The 20,472-nt window shown below is 45.1% G+C and overlaps 1 protein-coding gene across 1 annotated transcript; it reads left to right on the top strand.

Annotated features, from left to right (window-relative positions):
- Positions 1–2,581: 2,581 nt before the first annotated feature.
- On the top strand, positions 2,582–19,935 carry LOC140660591 (myosin heavy chain, skeletal muscle, adult-like). The gene is made up of 38 exons (XM_072881572.1): positions 2,582–2,788; positions 2,874–3,017; positions 3,111–3,267; positions 6,552–6,579; positions 6,678–6,789; positions 6,989–7,081; positions 7,212–7,275; positions 7,368–7,466; positions 7,573–7,676; positions 7,776–7,914; positions 8,562–8,680; positions 8,779–8,928; positions 9,744–9,914; positions 10,562–10,868; positions 10,969–11,039; positions 11,300–11,387; positions 11,482–11,599; positions 11,937–12,060; positions 12,147–12,283; positions 12,388–12,643; positions 13,527–13,769; positions 14,000–14,176; positions 14,254–14,399; positions 14,487–14,577; positions 14,666–15,055; positions 15,208–15,334; positions 15,504–15,622; positions 16,091–16,287; positions 16,593–16,776; positions 16,863–17,028; positions 17,201–17,325; positions 17,486–17,794; positions 17,890–18,093; positions 18,363–18,488; positions 18,586–18,756; positions 18,843–18,947; positions 19,085–19,180; positions 19,780–19,935. The coding sequence occupies exons 1-38, from the start codon at positions 2,582–2,584 to the stop codon at positions 19,933–19,935; spliced, it is 5,820 nt and encodes a 1,939-aa protein (XP_072737673.1).
- Positions 19,936–20,472: the final 537 nt, after the last annotated feature.

Raw genomic sequence — 20,472 nt, forward strand, 5'->3', positions numbered from 1 at the left:
GAAGAAAGGCTGAGAGAGTTGGGCTTGTTCAGCCTGGAGAAGAGAAGGCTCTGAGGAGACCATATTGCAGCCTTTCAATATATAAAGGAGGCTTATCAGAAAGATGGAGAAAGACATTTTGCCAAGACCTGTAGCGACAGGACAAGGGGCAAAGCTTTTAAACCGAAGAGGGCAGATTCTGGTTGGATCTAAGGGAGACATTTTTTAAGATGAGGCTGGTGAGACACTGGAACAGATTGGCCACAGAATTTGGGAATGCCCCATCATTGGAAGTGTTCCAGCTCAGGTTGGATGGGGCTTTGAGCAACCTGATCTAGTCAAAGGTATCGCTGCCCACAGCAGGGGTGTTGCACTAGATGACCTTTTTAAGGTCCCTTCCAACCCCAACCATTCTATGATGCTATGATTCTGCCCTCTAACTTCTGCATGTCCATGGGAGTCAGAGATTGCCCAGAGAGGCAAGACTTCAGATGCACCCCTGCGCTCACTGTTTCCCACGGGTTGTTTCTGGGCTCCTCCTGGGCAGGACACAGGGTGTTTCCATCAGCCTCTCCATGCCCTGCGCAGGGAGCCCAGGGGTGAGCTCTGGGTATGAACTCCAGAAAAGTGGCTGCTGCAATGCCAGAGCTCTCCATGGAACAAGCTCTTCATGCACAGGCCAGTGCGTGACGCTGGATATTACCTTAGATCACAGGCATCATTTTTCTGACCTTGCCCCTGCGTTATTCACCGAGCTTTATCCACGGAGCTCTTTTAATAACCAAAATGCCAATGACCAGGAGAAGAGCGTGTTTAGATCTGACAGTGTTTAAAGCAGCTCAAGTGACAGTGCCCTTTTCCTAGAACTAGATCAGTCACCCTCCAGGACTACCGGCAAATTCCCCCTTTCTCAGAGTATCAGCATTGTACAGGACTGCCTACTACCTCTAATGCTCTGATATAGGCTGCACTGTGTTGATAGCATTTGTTGCTGGAACTGTATGAATGTGTAAATGTGCAAGATATTTGTGATGGGATGGGAGTGCTGGACTGAGGATGTATCAAAGTGCAGAGGATCTCGGACTGTATGCTGTGTGTGTGATTGTGTATAGAGTTGTGTTTGGGTGGAGGGGTGGTTTTTTTGGAGTTGTAGGTCATGAAGGGCGACAGGGACCTCCCCTGCTTCCTGACTTCATTGAGGACATTGCTTGTTATATGTTGACAGTGGGTACATATGTGAGGAACAAGCTTAAGCTGTTTAGAAGGTTACTTTGCATTTTTGGCTCTGTCATGTTCTTAAAAATCTGTACTAAAGGTGGAGGTACAGTAAAATCTTTGTTAATTACTTTAGTGCTAGTCACTAAATATTACTCATTTATACTTACTCAGCTCTGTACCTAATGCATTTTTGTGTGTACCCTATCTTTCAACAGGAATGTTTAGAAAAAAAAGTAATTGTTTTTTTGTCTTGGGCTGCATCTCAGTTCCCAAGAACTTCGTATGTATGAATTTGGACTGCAACAAACACATTTTGTTTCTCTCATTTCAAATATTAGATGAACATAGTTAAATTCATTTAACAAGAACATTTTAGCTCTTTTTTCACACAGTTTATCTATTGCCCTTAATGCATTTCTTCATTAACCTCAGAGCATCATCTGGAAAACATTAATGTTATCTGCACAATGCAACTGGAATAGTTGCAGCACAGACATGTCACAGAGATCTGCCTTGAGTCCAGGAGGAAATCACTGGAAACGCAGCAATAGAATCCATAAGTCCTACATCCAAGTTCTCTAAGTGCCTTGACTAATTGAGATTCTCTCCTTAAGTCTCTTGTCAAATTATTTATAGTCGATACATTCACACCATTGGTAAGATACAAAACATTTCTAAATATATCTGGTCAAATCAAATGAAAATTATGCCCTTAGTTAGGTTTGCCAGACAATGCTTTGCCAAAGAATGTTTGCCAAAAAATGTTTTGACCGAAGAAAGAGAAGGAATCCAGAGCATCTGCCAACCAGACTCTATAAAAGTGTCTTTGCAGCGCTCTGCCCTGTCTCCAAGAAAAGTTTCAAGGTAAGTGTGCTGGGTCTAGTGATTTGTTGAAATTAGGCATCCCCCCATATTGCATATTATGCAGTATATTCTTCCATCTGAAACTGGTTTCCAAGTAAGTTTTTCCATCTGTTTTCAGGGCGTTTGTATATTTTCTATCTATACAATTTTTTGAATTTTACATAAGAATAAGAAGGTTCCTTAGACATAATTCATATTCTCAAATACGACACTCTACAACCTGTACAATCTGTAAAGCCAGTGTACAATCTATACAGTGTCACAAGACACAAATAACAGCAATTTTTAAAAGGTTATTCTGTATTATTCAAGGATGAAAACCAGATTTTTCTCTTTTAGGTTTAAATCATTAAACAGGAGGAAGGCTAGTTTTGCTAGTTTTAGCAATTCTAGTATGCGCTTAATTTTAAAACATTGGGAAGGGTCTCCTTGCAAGGAAGATACATTAATGATCTATTGATGCTACATTTCTTTTCTGCCACAGGGTTCTCTGCTGACGTGCCTTCAATAAACTGCAGACATGGCCTCTCCAGACTCTGAGATGGCCGTCTTTGGGGAGGCGGCTCCCTATCTCCGAAAGTCAGAAAAGGAGAGAATCGAGGCCCAAAACAAGCCTTTTGATGCCAAGACATCCGTCTTTGTGGTGCATCCTAAGGAATCCTTTGTGAAAGGAACAATCCAGAGTAGGGAATCAGGGAAGGTCACTGTCAAGTCTGAAGCAGGAGAAGTGAGTAAAAACCAAGGCTTAAAAACTGTATGTAATTCCCACTCTCAGCTCATAGCTGACATACATGCATCTCTTCATCTGACAGACACTGACAGTGAAGGAAGATCAAATCTTCTCCATGAACCCTCCCAAGTATGATAAAGTCGAGGACATGGCCATGATGACCCACCTCCACGAACCCGCTGTGCTGTACAACCTCAAAGAGCGTTATGCAGCCTGGATGATCTACGTAAGTACCAGCAGCAGTCTTCCTTTGGGCAGCTAGGAGGAACTGCTCTGCCAGGCTAAGTGGAAGCCAACGTGCTGTCTCCCTTCCTCGCAGACCTACTCGGGTCTCTTCTGCGTCACTGTCAACCCCTACAAGTGGCTGCCGGTGTACAACCCGGAGGTGGTGTTGGCCTACCGAGGCAAGAAGCGCCAGGAGGCCCCTCCACACATCTTCTCCATCTCTGACAATGCTTATCAGTTCATGCTAACTGGTGAGTTGCTTGGTTTTCTTTAAAATTTTTTGGCTGTGAACACTCACAGAGGAGAAAAAAAGTCTTTTCACTCCAAAATAGTTCAGTTTAATGGGGTTGGGAGGGTGGATGTCCTCTCATGACTGGAAATATTTTCTTTACTGGACACCATCATTGAGATCATGTTTCTAACAATCAATGTTAGAATTTACTGTCCAAGAGATTTGGGAGGATATGGTTTAACTCTGAATAAATACTCTGAATACAGATGAAACCTTCAAAGAAATTTGTCTAAACTTTTAAATTTCTGTTTTTTTCTTAGTTGAGAGGATTGTTCTTTGAATGATTTGCTTTGCAGAACTGAAAGTCACTAGGGTGGAGTTCTGTAAATAAGATTGGGTGTAAAGGGAAAGGAGATTCAACACTGAAGCCAATGCTTCCTATGGTGGTTTTACGAAAACTCAGGAAGCAGTCTTAGTCAGACATTACAGTGAAACCTGCTTGGAAAATTGATACTTCCTCCCTCCATTTCAGAAACAATTTCTTCTTTCCATTCAGTAATGTAAATGGAAGCAATAAGAAAAAAGGGTAGTGAAAACTTTTCTAGCATTGTCTAAATCTCCATACTTTCAAGAAAGGGTGGATCAGTCAGAAAAATATTAAACAAAGAGAGGTAGATTTTAATTTGTTTAAAATAAATCTTGTTCCCCCGTCCTTCCCCAGTTGCTGTATTTAATTCTGTAGTATTCAGAGTGGTAAGAAGGTTAATTGCAAGAGAATACTATGAAAATGGAACAATAATAAATTGATGTTTGGTTAGTGTGTCCTATTGTGGCAGTATTTATGTAAGTCATCATACATTTACTCTTGCTGGCACCTTCAAGAAATGTGCAGGAACTTGGTGAACGCAAACCCAGACTTTTCCATGGGGAGTTAGTTACCTAATGCCTTAGTCTCTTCAGACTGCATGCAGATTATTGGAAAACACCATCCTACAGGTGTAGAACAAATGTAAATCATCTGGCAAGAAGCACTTCCTTTGAAAGCCAGTCCAGCTACACAGCCTATTAAGGTAGGCTATTAAACACACATAGACTTTCTTCAAAACATAACTCTGGCTAGTTAACTGAAAACACAAGAAGGCATGCAAAATTAAAGGTTTGAGAACAACTTGCAGCATGCATAAAAACTTGTATTTATTTCTTTTTCAAATACTAAGGAGCAGAAGGGCTTAAAATGAGTCTGTACTGACACAGTTAAAATTTTAAAAGACATCTTGGAAAATATAAGGTCATATCAGAACAACTAAATGACATTTTCATTTGTTTACCTTAAAGCAGTGTGGGAAGTATTAATTTATGGAAGTCCTCCTTATAGTGGGATTCATCAGAGGGACGACTTCTGATTAAAGTGTCCTTAAAAAACCCACAATAAAATAAACACTAGCAAATGACCAAGACAGAATTCAACCAGGCATTCCAGTGGAACTCTACAGATCAAAAATTCTCACTCGAAATTGCCTGGAAAATGGTGAATGTTACACTAACTTTTAAAAAGAGTGTGAGGGAGTTTTAAGGAACAGCATACCAGTAAGCTTGATCGTTGTAACAGGCAAACTGCCAGCAATCTCTAAACAAGGCAATTACTGGGCATGTGAATATATGTGACTTACCAAGAAAAAAAAGATGCATTTTTTTTTAAAGGGAAGTCTTGCCTTACAAAACTACTGATTTTTTTTAACAAAGGAGAGCTGGTCAAGGTAATCTATCTGAATTCAACAAAGATCTTCAGTACAGTTGATAAAGCAGCTATTCTTAACATATTTTTTTACACTTACATTAACTACCAGCTATAGAATTGAAAAAGTTCAAAACCAACTGGTTAAGAAAAAGAAAGATGTTATAAATTATTTTTTTTTCCAGTTTTCATAGTGCAAAGATTTTATCAATGAAGTCACACTGGGATCTGTTCTGGGACTTCTGATGTTCAACATTTTTTTAAATGATCTGGAAATGACGACAAGCTTTCAGATTTGACTAAGTCCTTCAGGCCAGTAAAGATGAGGTCTAACAGTGAAGAATTTCAGAAGGACTTTATGACATTAAATAATGGAATTATTATTCAGTGATGCGGAAAGTTTGGTCAACAAGAATGTAAAAAATGGACATAGGAAAAAAACCCAAAAGACAGGCTATTGCTGAGAACTACTGCTTCTGCTTTCTGCTTCTTAATACAGCTTCAAAAATTTTGGATCAGTGATCAGAAATCTACAAAATAACAAGATGAAAGGTGGAGATCACTGAGCAAGAAACAGAGACCAAAACAGAAAACATAATTATATCATGGTGGTTACCCAAGAAATGTCTGCACATTGTGTACTGTACGCATTTCTGCCCTTCCTATTTCAAAAAAGAATAGAGTAGAAATGGAAGAGGTCAAGACAAAAGATGAAAAGGTTTCCTAAAGGTACGGCAGGACATCTGCTCAGGTAACTCTAGACAAATGATTTGTGCTACTTTATAAAATTATGCATGGCATGTAGAAGATGAATAGACAAGGAAAGAGTACGTGAAAAACCGAGCTCAGCACCAACCACATTTTTTTCCTTCACACAGTAAGTAGTTCAAACACATAGCAGACTGGATGATAAAAATTGAAACAACAGGAAAAGAACTGAGCATGGGTTAAAAAAGCAACCAGACAAAATTCTGGAAAGCAAAGTCAGCCCAAGCTGTTACACACAAAAACACCAAATCTAGCTCTGGAAGTACCAAAATTTCAATATTTTAGAGTATGGGACAGTATTCTGATAAAAGTTTACTACATGCTTATGATGTTTTTGTGATTTTCTTTAGGCAACAATCAATTGGCCGCTGATAGAAAAACAGTCTAGGGGGCTCTATGGACTGGTCAGGAGTGTTTGTTCCTATGTTATAAAGTTTATGAGAAGCACCTGCTCCAGTTCACTTTAGCTTACAGATACTTCAGTTAATCAGTAACTCTACAAACATACTCCTTATTTGGAATCCTTTTCCTAACGAAAATGAACAGCTTGAAATGAAGAGAATATCCAGAAAAAGAAGCGTGTGTACTACACCTGACATCCACATCAGTGTTGACATGTTAGCTTCCCAGCTACAGCTGGGAACTTTAAAATGTTCAAAAGGAATTAGGGGTGAAGGCACACAGTTTATGAAAGAAATTAGCTGCCTACAGCTAGTGCATCTTCTAAAAGTCCCAGGAATATTTTTATCCAGGATATTCATGATACATATTAATAATTTCTGTTTCTGCCTCTTTCACAGATCGCGAGAACCAGTCGATCCTGATCACGTATGTACACTCCCTGCTCGGGTCCCTGCAGGGCTGCCCAGTGCCAGGGGACCTCTTGCCTGACCACACGCTCTCTGCTTCTCTCTTTGGTTTGACAGAGGAGAATCCGGTGCCGGGAAGACTGTGAACACAAAGCGTGTCATCCAGTACTTTGCAACAATTGCAGCGAGTGGGGAGAAGAAGAAGGAAGAGCAGTCTGGCAAAATGCAGGTGAGTCAGGAAGAACAGACTGAACACTTGGCATGTAATTGCCATGTCAGCTAAACACTGTAACTGAATAATTATCATCCTGTAGGGAATGACTGAGGATTAAATCATTGATTAATAGACACGAGCTTGACTCAATGCTTTCCTCTGTTCCTGACATGATTTTTGGAAAGGATAACCAGCAATAATTATCGTCCTGTAGGGAACGCTTGAGGATCAAATCATCAGCGCCAACCCACTGCTGGAGGCCTTTGGAAACGCCAAGACCGTGAGGAATGACAACTCCTCACGCTTTGTAAGTTGTTGCTTTGGACAAAATCTCTCCCTCTCATCACAAGATAAGTGATGGCCCTAGCACTATTCCACGTAAAGGAGACGTCAAAAGAACCCATCCAGGCTGAAATGCTGCTGCTTCTCCTTAACAGGGCAAATTCATCAGAATCCACTTTGGAGCCACAGGCAAACTGGCTTCTGCTGACATTGAAACTTGTAAGAGACTCTCCTGGCCTGATCCCATTCTTTCCCAAATTCCCACCTCCATGTGTGTTCCTCTGCCTAACTCTTTCTACGTTCCTTGCTAGATCTGCTGGAGAAGTCCAGAGTCACTTTCCAGCTCAAGGCAGAAAGAAGCTACCACATATTTTATCAGATCACCTCCAACAAGAAGCCAGAGCTAATTGGTAGGAAGGATCATTATGACTTTTTGAGGATGATTGCTGAGCAGCTGTTCCCTCTATTACCTGGTTGGCAAAACTAAGCCTGTGCCTTGCCTCTTCCTGCTTTCAGACATGCTCCTCATTACCACCAACCCTTTTGATTTCCACTATGTGAGTCAAGGTGAGGTGACTGTTCCCAGCATTGATGACCAGGAGGAGCTCATGGCTACAGATGTAAGTAACACAGCAAAAAGATACCTACTGTACATGTCTCGAAGGTGACATAGGTGACCTACTAAGGACACGTATTTTAATTCATTTTTGTGACTGCAGAGTGCCATTGACATCCTGGGCTTCACTGCTGATGAAAAGACTGCCATCTACAAGCTGACAGGGGCTGTCATGCACTACGGGAACCTGAAGTTCAAGCAGAAACAACGAGAGGAGCAGGCAGAGCCAGATGGCACAGAAGGTATCAGCAAATTCAGCAACTGACTTGTTCAAAGAACTTCTCTGTTTGCCGAGATGATAAGTTAGCCTCCAAAGACAGGCTAACTTTGTTGGCCTGAGTCACCACATAAAGCACTGAGGAAAAGCATATTTGTTCATTGTCTAGCTAACTGCAGAGGTGCTTCCCTGATCATGGGAAATACCATTATTTTATCCAATGGATACTCCCCAAACACACACAGTCTGAAAGGGGGAACTTCAGCTTCAACACAGGATATCTCTCTCTCTGTAAAACCTTCAACCACTAAGTCACCATGATGTGCAATCACATTTCTGGTGAAATAAATCCTGCATTCTTTGCTAAGCAGACATGCACTTTCCACAGAAAAGGAATGTGCTGCATGCGTGCCTCATGTATTCCCAGAGCCTTTTGGGGCTCTTCTGGGAAATTCCAGGTTCTAGCTATTCCTATCCAAGCCATACCTGGTCTTGCTTTCAGAGAAGGCCATCATCAGCTTCCAGAATTTACATTCCTTCCCAGACCTTCTGTGGGAGACCAGACCAATGCTTTTCCATTTCTAGAATGTGAACAGCGGAGTTGTTGACACTGGCCCATTTCTAGCCATTGCCCACACAGACAAATGCTTCTCTCTCTCTCCCCCTCTTTAGTGGCTGACAAGGCTGCCTACCTGATGGGCCTGAACTCAGCTGACCTGCTGAAAGCCCTGTGTTATCCTCGAGTCAAGGTCGGGAATGAATTTGTGACCAAAGGTCAAACTGTGGAACAGGTAAAATCTGGAGGTTGAAAATACATGGCTTGAAAGAGTACTTGAGGATTCTTCTTTGACCCTGGGAGGTAACTCTAGTCCTTTCTTCTCTGCTTTAGGTGAACAATGCAGTTGGTGCCCTGGCAAAAGCTGTCTATGAGAAGATGTTCTTGTGGATGGTTATTCGCATCAACCAACAGCTGGATACCAAGCAGCCCAGACAGTACTTCATTGGTGTCCTGGACATTGCTGGCTTTGAGATCTTTGATGTAAGGAACAAGGATTTGGCACCATAGTCAAGGGAGGGCCAGGGAGGGGTCATGAGGACTCAGAAACACGCTTCTGCTTAAGAAGATTCAGAAGTTTCTCCTCCTGCTCTGCAGTTTTCTAGAAACCCCTCCCTCTTCTCTGTCACAGTAGCACCCTCAAATGGCTTTACTAACAAACACTTTGATTCTAACGTTGTCAGGAGGTAGAAGAAAGCTCTGCTTTCTGACAAATGGTCTCAGAGGCCCTTAAGCTTGCAAAGCTCTTAGGCTTTGCAAACAAGGAGACAGCTCTAGGACTAAGGCTCACACAGATGTGGGCCAAAGGTATGGATGCTCTTGGAAGAGCCAAGGAAAGGGTAGTGCTATGGGAAAGTTCACAGCATGTTTTCTGTGTTGTGAATGCAGTGACGAAGCTAGGACTCCTGTGACAAAGCAGAGAAACCCCTGGGCTGTTGCTCTGAGGGCAGAGAAATTCTTGGGTGGGACACTGAGGAGGTTTCCGCTCTCCGGGCGGTTGGAGAGTTGAGACACCTACACGATGCTGCAGCTAAGGTTACTGAAGGATTTGCTTTTGAGTAGCACAGTAAAAAAGAAATATTAATTTTAGCTTGATTCCAAAAGTAATAATAATAAAATCCTTTGAGAACAGTGACTTTTACAATAGGAGTCCTGCTAAGGAAACACATGCTGTTACAGTACGGTTAGGAGTAGTGTTTCAGCTGGGGAGCTTCAAACAGCGTTAGGAGAATGCTAGCAAAACCCTGTGGTGTTTGCCACCCTTTGAGAACCTGTGCCCCTCTCCTTCCTTTGGGCAGTTCAACAGCTTTGAGCAGCTGTGCATCAACTTCACCAATGAGAAACTGCAACAGTTCTTCAACCACCACATGTTCGTGCTGGAGCAGGAGGAGTACAAGAAGGAAGGAATTGAATGGACATTCATTGACTTTGGGATGGACCTGGCTGCTTGCATTGAGCTCATTGAGAAGGTACCTTTTCCATAGAAGTGTACGATATATTTTGGAATTCTGTGATGTTTCTGAGCCAGATTCAGCTCAGAAAGAACTCACGGCCAGGCATTCAGTGTCACTTAAACAAAATACTTTGCACTGAAATTTATTTTAGTCTGGGGAAGAGAAATTAGGAAATGCAAATCTGTGTCATCAGTCCTGCATTACTTGGTCTTCAAGCATGGGAAAAGGGATTCTGGAGTCCCACCAACAGACTTCTTTAAAGCAAACTGGAGTCAGTCTCCTTTCCTTTCTCCTCTGAAGACTCAAATCAGAACTCCACACATAACTTTGGGAAATAAATATCATCTCACCAGAGTTCCCAAAACAACTGGGCCTCTTGTAGCTATTTTCCCACTTATTTTTCTGTTTACCACTGCTCGCTCCAATGCTACTCTCAATTCTAACCTGAACCAGACAGACTTTCTTACCCGTTCTGTGAAGACAGGCTACAGGAAGGTAAGGGAGGGCAGAAATAAGCTCCCTGGCTGAGAACAGCTCCTGACAAACTTAGGCCCTTATCCAGGCTGAGATGCTACCAGCAACATATTGGTATCTTTGATGTTCATAGCACATGCTTCACATCATTATCGTCTTTCTCTGTCACTTCTTGTGGTACCTTCCAGCCCATGGGCATCTTCTCCATCCTGGAAGAGGAGTGCATGTTCCCCAAGGCAACTGACACCTCTTTCAAGAACAAGCTCTATGACCAGCATCTGGGCAAGTCCAGTAACTTCCAGAAGCCCAAGCCTGCCAAAGGCAAGGCTGAGGCCCACTTCTCCCTGGTGCACTATGCTGGTACAGTAGACTACAACATCACTGGCTGGCTTGAGAAGAACAAGGATCCCTTGAACGAAACAGTCATTGGGCTGTATCAGAAATCATCTGTGAAGACACTGGCTTTACTCTTTGCCACCTATGGTGGGGAAGCAGGTAAGCTCTGTAAAATCCATATTCCATGTGTTCATACTGTGCAAAGGGAAGTCTCAAAGGCAATGTTAAAGGCATCAGCTCATTTTCTTCAATATTGCAGAGGCTGGTGGTGGCAAGAAGGGTGGTAAGAAGAAGGGTTCTTCTTTCCAGACTGTCTCAGCTCTTTTCCGGGTAAGTACAGAATTCACTACCTCATTATTAAAAATACCCACAAAATAACACAGGAGTTGAGTAGCATTGCTGTGAGAAGACAGCAATTTAATTCCCTGAGCAGACCCTCATTCCTATTTTTTTGAATGAAGATTACACCAACATAACCATGCATTTCTGATAGGTCAAGACATTGAAAGATCCAGTTTTTATATGCACATCACATATAAGCATGCAGTGCTCACAAGCTTTAATCTAAACTTCACCTTGTAATCTCACAGGAGAATTTAAACAAGCTGATGACAAATCTACGCAGCACTCACCCCCATTTTGTACGATGCATCATCCCAAATGAAACAAAAACACCTGGTAAGGGGGTCCAATAGGAGGAAAACTTGAGCAGCAGAAGCTCTTCTCCTGAATGTTAAACAGCAGGGTAGTTACTAATGGTGGTATTTGTTAGGTGCCATGGAGCATGAGCTGGTGCTGCATCAGCTGCGCTGCAATGGTGTGCTGGAAGGGATCAGAATTTGCAGGAAAGGATTCCCCAGCAGAGTCCTGTATGCTGACTTCAAACAAAGGTGAGAGTGCTCCACCTTTCTGCCCATTCAAACCAAGCTGAAGAGCCTGATTACCTTAAGAAACTTGAAACGTTATACTTTAAAAAGGACCTAAGTAGTAACAGAGATGTGTTTTATTGTGAGTTTATGATTAATTTTATATTGACGGTCAGGATTCCCTTGGACTCTGAGTTAACAGTATGAAATCTTCACTTACACTGTCTTCAAAGAATGGACTGTCTCTAATACATGACATTACGCAGTCAGACAGTCAGCTGTTGCTGAGAAGGCTGTGGGGTTCAGTCACAGTGGTGGTTTCAGTAATGAGGATTTCTTCATGTTCTGCTTTCTCCTACAGATACAGAGTGCTTAATGCAAGTGCTATTCCAGAAGGTCAGTTCATAGATAGCAAGAAGGCTTCAGAGAAGCTTCTTGGGTCTATTGATGTGGACCACACCCAGTACAGATTTGGTCACACCAAGGTAGAAACAAGTCCTGCATTCAAATACTACGTGCCTCTGTTACACACTACCTGAGACTGATGTGCGACAATATTCCATTTCTTAAGGTGTTCTTCAAAGCTGGACTGATCGGTCTTCTGGAGGAGATGAGAGATGAGAAACTAGCAGCCATTATGACCATGACACAAGCCAGGTGCAGGGGCTTCCTGATGAGAGTGGAGTATCGGAGAATGGTGGAGAGGAGGTAGACATTTCTCACCCACGTATCATGTTCTCATGGTACTTGGCTAATTGAGTCTAAATTTGCTACCCACAGAGTATGCAATAACCATGTGAATTTTATTTCAGGGACTCAATCTTCTGTATCCAGTACAATGTTCGTGCATTCATGAATGTCAAGCACTGGCCCTGGATGAAGCTGTTCTTCAAGATCAAGCCCTTGCTGAAGAGTGCAGAATCTGAGAAGGAGATGGCCAACATGAAACAAGAGTTTGAGAAAACCAAGGAGGAGCTTGCAAAGTCTGAGGCAAAGAGGAAAGAGCTGGAGGAGAAAATGGTGACCTTACTGCAGGAGAAAAATGACCTGCAGCTCCAAGTACAGGCGGTGAGTATCACCATTCATTTGCCCCTGGGAAAAGAACGATATACAGTCAGAATGCTTCTTACCCTAAGCAGAGACTTGCAGAAAGCTGACTAACGTGCAGTAGGAAACAGCGTAAATCACACACTCTAATGTTGAGTAAACAGGCACTGGCAGGGGCATGGTGAGTCTCATGGCAGCCCCACATGAGACTCGGCATTCCTGCTCTCTGAGGAAGGAGCCATGTAACACTAGCCAACATGTAATCCACAGCAGAGAGCTCTGAACTGGAAGGGAAGTATCTCCATCTGCTCAACTTTCAAAGCCATGTATCTGTCTAACAAAGGAAAGGCAAACCTGAGAAGGACCCACTTTTCCTGCTTACAGCTACACTAGAAGGCCTTGAGTACTTTCAGAAACCTGGATACTTCCCATTCAAACTCAGTTAGGAAAAGGCAGGCTCTTCACACCAACCCAAACACCACCTGCTCCACTAAATTCTTCTCACAAAGCCTTTACTCCCCAAATATTATGATGTTCATGATGAGTCAGTTAAAGAGAAGAAGCTATTGAATACTGTTTCTGTCAGGAAAAAGACTCCAAGCCCTTGCTCCTGCTGAAACTAGCAATTGAAGTGACCACTGTTCTGTCATGCTTGTGGGTGCCTGAGGTAGTCTCACAGCGACGCTCTCTGTGAGGCACTTTTAAGAGACACAAAAAATTGGGAATCAATGTTGATTTGAGATTACAAGGTTTCCCAGTAGACACCAGGCCAGATCTTCCAGTTGCTGGAGTGGAAGGCCAGGTTCAGCCCACATTTTAACACATGCCTACTCAGTGATACAAAAGACAGAGCGGAGAAACTTCAATCCATTACAACCCACAAAAATCTGTGTCTCCCCACCAGGAAGCAGATAGCTTGGCTGATGCTGAGGAAAGATGTGACCAGCTCATCAAAACCAAAATCCAGCTGGAAGCCAAAATTAAGGAGGTGACTGAAAGGGCTGAGGATGAGGAGGAAATTAATGCCGAGCTGACAGCCAAGAAGAGAAAACTGGAGGATGAATGTTCAGAGCTGAAGAAAGATATTGATGACCTCGAGTTAACGCTGGCCAAAGTGGAGAAGGAAAAGCATGCCACAGAAAACAAGGTACCCACAAAAGGAGTCACATAAAGGGTGAAGGGACAGATACCTCGCACATCATCCTGGTATCCTCAGAACCAAGCTAGGTCTGGAACATACCAGGAGCATCACAGTGGGGCAGCTAGGCAGCCCAAGTAAAAAACAAGCTCCTGGCTAAGCACTGCAAAGTGAAAAGGTCACTGCACTAGCAGTCAAGTCTTCTACACAGACTTTTGGCACTTTCTTACAATCAACAGGTGAAAAACCTCACAGAGGAGATGGCAGCCCTGGACGAGACCATTGCCAAGCTGACAAAAGAGAAGAAAGCCCTCCAAGAGGCCCATCAGCAGACACTGGATGACCTGCAGGCAGAAGAGGACAAAGTCAATACTCTGACCAAAGCTAAAACCAAGCTGGAGCAGCAAGTGGATGATGTAAGAAAGAGAAAGAGAAAGGACAGGGATGGAGTTAAAGCTGGCTGGCAGAGCACTGATGGTCTTGTTCTTTATAGCTGGAAGGGTCCCTGGAGCAAGAGAAGAAGCTGCGCATGGACCTTGAGAGAGCTAAGCGGAAACTCGAAGGAGACCTGAAGCTGGCCCATGACAGCATAATGGATTTGGAAAACGATAAGCAGCAGCTGGATGAGAAACTGAAGAAGTAAGTGTGGCTGTGGGGCACCTGAGTGCTGGGCTGGTGTACTTGTCTTGGGTCTTTGCGCTCTAACACGGTTTGCTTTGTGCAAAGGAAAGACTTTGAAATCAGCCAGATCCAGAGCAAAATCGAGGATGAGCAAGCCCTGGGCATCCAATTACAGAAGAAGATCAAGGAGCTGCAGGCAAGTCTCTCTTCCTTCTCTTCTGCCCTTCAGAAAGACATGAGGTAGGAGGAGGGCATGGGTGTGAAGGGTCCCTAATGTTCCACAGGCTCGTATCGAGGAACTGGAGGAGGAAATTGAGGCAGAGCGAACCTCTCGGGCAAAAGCAGAGAAGCATCGGGCTGACCTCTCGAGGGAGCTAGAGGAGATCAGCGAGCGCCTGGAAGAAGCGGGAGGGGCTACCGCAGCTCAGATTGAGATGAACAAGAAGCGTGAGGCAGAATTCCAGAAGATGCGTCGTGACCTCGAAGAGGCCACACTGCAGCACGAAGCCACGGCTGCCGCCCTGCGGAAGAAGCACGCAGACAGCACAGCTGAGCTTGGGGAGCAGATCGACAACCTGCAACGAGTGAAGCAGAAGCTGGAGAAGGAGAAGAGTGAGCTGAAGATGGAGATTGACGACTTGGCCAGTAACATGGAGTCTGTCTCCAAGGCCAAGGTATGGAATTGCCGTAGAACATGCTCACAGGGCCAAGGTATGGCACATAGGCTACATCTACCAGCCACCTTCTCATAAAAAAAATCCCTGCTGTGAGGATAAGGCAGAGTCCAGGTGTTCATTTCCTTTCCTTCCTTGTGTTTGTTATCTAGGCAAATCTGGAGAAGATGTGCCGCACTCTGGAAGACCAGCTGAGTGAGATTAAAACTAAGGAGGAGCAGAATCAGCGCATGATCAATGACCTCAATACTCAAAGAGCTCGTCTGCAGACAGAATCAGGTGAGACATCCTCATTCGTGAGGTGCAATTGGAGGACCTGCACGCCATGAGCATACCACAGGGCGTAATATGATAACTGGTATGACCTCTCCTGATGACGTGGGTTTACAGGCAGAAACCGTCATATCATTAAGAGCCTAGTGACTTCTTTGCATTTCACTCCTTCCAGGTGAATATTCACGCCAGGTGGAGGAAAAAGATGCTCTGATTTCTCAGCTGTCTAGGGGCAAGCAAGGATTTACCCAACAGATTGAGGAACTCAAGAGACACCTAGAGGAAGAAATAAAGGTCTGGAAGTACCCTACTGTCCACAACCTACATCACCCCTAAAAGCATCCGGAGAATCCTGTCTGATCCAAGATTGGTTCAGTATTCTTTCCCCAAACACATGTGGTACTGGAGGGAATACCAGTAATGCACATACCCCCACTCATAAGCTAGAGAGGGAAGGAAGCATAATGATTTTGAGGCTGGAGGAAGTAATGCACAAGGCTTTCCTGAGATTCTGACGATACTCTCTAAGACAGGATCCAGACACATATGTCGCAACATTTACAGAAACAGCAGATTACTGTCCCCAGAGCACCTGCCAGTAACACATCCTGACCCTCCAGAACACATTGATGAAGGCTTCATCAGCTCCAGGCTTTGCATTTGCCTAATTAGAGTTTCATTCTAATTTCACTGTCAGTTTCACTGTCAAGAGGCATCTCAAGGCAAGTATTCAGGTTATTACCAATCCCAATGTCCCCACAGGCCAAGAACGCCCTGGCCCACGCCTTGCAGTCTGCTCGCCATGACTGTGACTTGCTCCGGGAACAATATGACGAGGAGCAGGAAGCCAAGGGGGAGCTGCAGCGTGCCCTGTCCAAGGCCAACAGCGAAGTGGCCCAGTGGAGAACCAAATACGAGACGGACGCTATTCAGCGCACGGAGGAGTTGGAGGAGGCCAAGTACGTGGGAAGTGGGGTGTCGAATAGCTGGAGAAGACTGAGACTATCAAGGGAAACTGGAAATTGGAGTCTCTGAACGTGGGTTAGGAGAGGGGTGTGATGAAGGCGGGCATATACTGTCTTTGTGTAGAGGGGAGAGAGGGAGAGAGAGGAAAAGTGTGTTGTGGAAAAAGTGTAGATTGGAAGGACAAACGTAGCCTTTAGGGCTAGAAATCCTCAGACAGGCCGAATACTCAGTAGGCGCTAGGATACAGAAGTGATAGACCCTTTAGATCTAACCTGGAGTTGTGCTTATCTCCTCCCAGGAAGAAGCTGGCCCAGCGCCTGCAGGATGCAGAGGAACATGTCGAAGCTGTTAATGCCAAATGTGCTTCCCTGGAAAAGACAAAGCAGAGGCTGCAGAATGAAGTGGAGGACCTGATGATTGAAGTAGAGCGATCAAATGCTGCCTGCGCAGCTCTGGATAAGAAGCAGAAGAACTTTGACAAGGTCTTTTGGGCTCCAGAGCTGGGGCTCCTGGGCAGAGCATCCCCTCGTGATTGCTACATCCGTACTCACGCCCCATTTCTCTGCAGATCCTGGCAGAATGGAAGCAGAAGTATGAGGAAACACAGGCTGAGCTGGAAGCCTCCCAGAAGGAGTCTCGCTCTCTCAGCACGGAGCTGTTTAAGATGAAGAATGCCTATGAGGAGTCCTTGGACCACCTGGAAACGCTGAAGCGTGAGAACAAGAACTTGCAGGGTAGGTCCCTGGCCCTCTGCTCCTGGCAGGGCTTTCTTGCTATCCCCCACTATGCACCGCTCCACATGAGTCTGTGCCTGCAGGTCGGCAAAGGTGCCTTTTACCTTGTTGTGGCAGGGCCCTTCCCATTCTGCTCTGTGCCTGACCACGCCATTGGTCTTTGTTCCCACAGAGGAGATTTCCGACCTCACGGAGCAGATTGCCGAGGGAGGAAAGGCGATTCATGAGCTGGAGAAAATCAAGAAGCAGATTGAGCAGGAGAAATATGAAATCCAAGCCTCCCTGGAGGAAGCTGAGGTACACATGGTGCTAATAAATGGTGTCCAGACTGAAAATATGGGAATAGTTATCTGCAGAGACGGCAGGAAAGCAAGCCTAGATTTTGTGAAGTACTGCATAAGAGATTACTTAGGAAGCAAGCAGTAGTTTAAGTCACTGTTCCTGCTGACTTGTCCAGGCCTCCTTAGAACATGAAGAGGGGAAGATCCTGCGCCTCCAGCTTGAGCTCAACCAGGTGAAGTCTGAGATTGACAGGAAGATAGCAGAGAAAGATGAGGAGATCGACCAGATGAAGAGAAACCACCTCAGAATTGTGGAGTCCATGCAGAGCAGCCTGGATGCTGAGATCAGGAGCAGGAATGAAGCCCTGCGGCTGAAGAAGAAGATGGAGGGAGACCTGAATGAAATGGAGATCCAGCTGAGCCATGCCAACCGTGTGGCTGCAGAGGCACAAAAGAACCTGAGAAACACACAGGCAGTGCTCAAGGTCCGTTTAGCAAAGCTACAGAAAGAGAAATGACATCCCTGACTTTTTTGGCACTCAAAATTGTCGCCTTGCAATTTCTCTTGTCTCTTTTACAGGATACCCAGATACACTTGGACGATGCTCTCAGGACACAGGAGGACCTGAAGGAGCAGGTGGCCATGGTGGAGCGCAGAGCAAACCTGCTGCAGGCTGAAGTTGAGGAGCTACGGGCAGCCCTGGAGCAGACGGAGCGGTCAAGGAAAGTGGCTGAGCAGGAGCTTCTGGATGCCACTGAACGTGTGCAGCTCCTCCATACCCAGGTCAGGCACTCTGCTGGAAATTAATCCCATCAGCAAGGGATAACACAGAATGAGATTGCTATGCATCTTGTAAGTGATTACTGTGTAAACACGTGGACAGCCACGCTGTGATATGGCCAATCTAGCCAGCCACCCGTGTCTGGGTTGCTGCTATGGCTCTAAAGAGGACTCCTGCATTAAAGACTTTCACAAACAGTACTCACACTTTCAACTCTTGATGTGGAGGCACTAGGTCTAAAAGTACAAATCATGTCTTTCCTGTTGCCCAGAACACCAGCCTGATCAACACCAAGAAGAAGCTGGAAACAGACATCATACAAATTCAGGGTGAAATGGAGGAGACGATCCAGGAAGCTCGCAATGCTGAAGAGAAGGCCAAGAAGGCCATCACAGATGTGAGTCGGGGGCTCCTTTCACTGCTCAGGGTGGATGTATTCTCTCCCCAAAACTGTCTCCAGCCCCAAAATGGCTTTGACCCTTTGCTCTCCTCAGGCAGCCATGATGGCAGAAGAGCTGAAGAAGGAGCAGGACACCAGCGCCCACCTGGAGAGGATGAAGAAGAACCTGGACCAGACGGTGAAGGACCTGCAGCACCGTCTGGATGAAGCCGAGCAGTTGGCACTGAAGGGAGGCAAGAAGCAAATCCAGAAGCTGGAGGCCAGAGTACGTAGGGCTGGTATTTGTGCATGAGTGAGCACATCCCTTGGAGAGATAGCAGGGAAGCTCCAAAGATGGGCTTCGCATTGCAGGTGCGGGAGCTGGAAGGGGAGGTTGATGCTGAGCAGAAGCGCAGCGCTGAAGCCGTGAAGGGTGTGCGCAAGTACGAGAGGAGGGTGAAGGAGCTGACCTACCAGGTAAAGCCTCCTTGGGCTGACAGAGTTTTCTCACAGCAAGTCAGATTTTGCACACACCACCCCCAAGGGGAATTTGTTAACCTCACGTGGTGGGAAACCAATAATTCACCCTCTTTCCTGTTTGCCAACTGTTTTAGTCTGAGGAAGACCGGAAGAATATTCTCAGGCTGCAGGATCTGGTGGACAAGCTGCAAATGAAGGTGAAATCCTACAAGAGACAAGCTGAGGAGGCTGTAAGTAGTGCTTGGAGAATGGGCAAGAGCTACCTTCCATCGGGGCAGCACGCTCATTGAGATGAGTATGAATACCAGGAAAGGAGCATGAAAGAAACTCCCAAGACACAACAGTCTTGGCCATGCCATGTTGTTATCGTGTCACGAGGCCTTGCTGAGTTTAGGGCACCCTGCAGTCAGGGATGAACTGAGGGAAGTTCTGCAGCCTGTTTTATACAGGAGGTCAGACTCAACAAACCCGGGCCACACCCACTGACTGAGAACTTCCTGAATCTCTGCTGCTGATCGACAGCAGAATGCTTCAGGGTCTTTCTCAACCTACTAAATCACACTGATAGTTGGGCAGCAAGTAATGGGAGAATAAGTGCACACATAGCTCCTCAAGAGTGACACAGTACTGGTGAAGCTTGTCACAGTGGGGTCCTGAATAAGGGAGGATGAGGAGGTCTGTGTGAGGCTTATGTGTAAGCAGTGGTGGGTGAGGGATGGAAGTTTGTGCCTTTCCCCAGGGAAGAGCCGCAACCCCGCAAGGCCGAGGTGCAGGAGGCGTGGAACCCCTGCCCTGGGCTCCTCACCACCGCCTCCCTCTCCCCACACAGGAGGAGCTGTCCAATGTCAACCTCTCCAAGTTCCGCAAGATCCAGCACGAGCTGGAGGAAGCCGAGGAGCGGGCTGACATTGCAGAGTCACAGGTCAACAAGCTCCGAGCAAAGAGCCGGGAGTTTCATGGCAAGAAGATAGAAGAGGAAGAGTGAGGCTGTCACGAAGCAGCAAAGTGACCTGAGGGATGCACAAAATGTGAACCTCTTGGTCATTTTCTTCTGCAATGAGTCTTTGTAACCATGTCAATGTCTAGAGAATAAAGACCGTAGATTCCTTTGCATACGCACCATGAGCACCAGTTTTCATTTGTTTCTCTTTTTACTGGTGAGGTCTATATCATCATCAGCTTTTGGGCACAGCTTTGGATTATAACTTTTGTGTACCTATGTCACGGTACAGCTTTTTGTCACCTCGTTCCTAACTACTTAACCCTTCTATAGTACTTTAGTGAGTGATAAAAAGGAAGCTTCTCACTCAGATAAATAACTCTCAAAGACACAGAATGAAGGAGAAAAGTTATTTGTGCTGGCGCCTGTGGTGTTCAAGCTATTGATAAAGGAAGCTGAAGAGGTGTTGAACAGGAATGAACATAAAGTTTCCCAATGAAATTACACTATTCCAGGCAGTAAGGACAATGACTGATGCCTAAGAAATGCAGAAAGCTTTCATGACGCTGAGCAAACAGTGCC

Source organism: Ciconia boyciana, chromosome 16, assembly GCF_034638445.1.
Source record: "Ciconia boyciana chromosome 16, ASM3463844v1, whole genome shotgun sequence".
NCBI classification, from domain to species: domain Eukaryota; kingdom Metazoa; phylum Chordata; class Aves; order Ciconiiformes; family Ciconiidae; genus Ciconia; species Ciconia boyciana.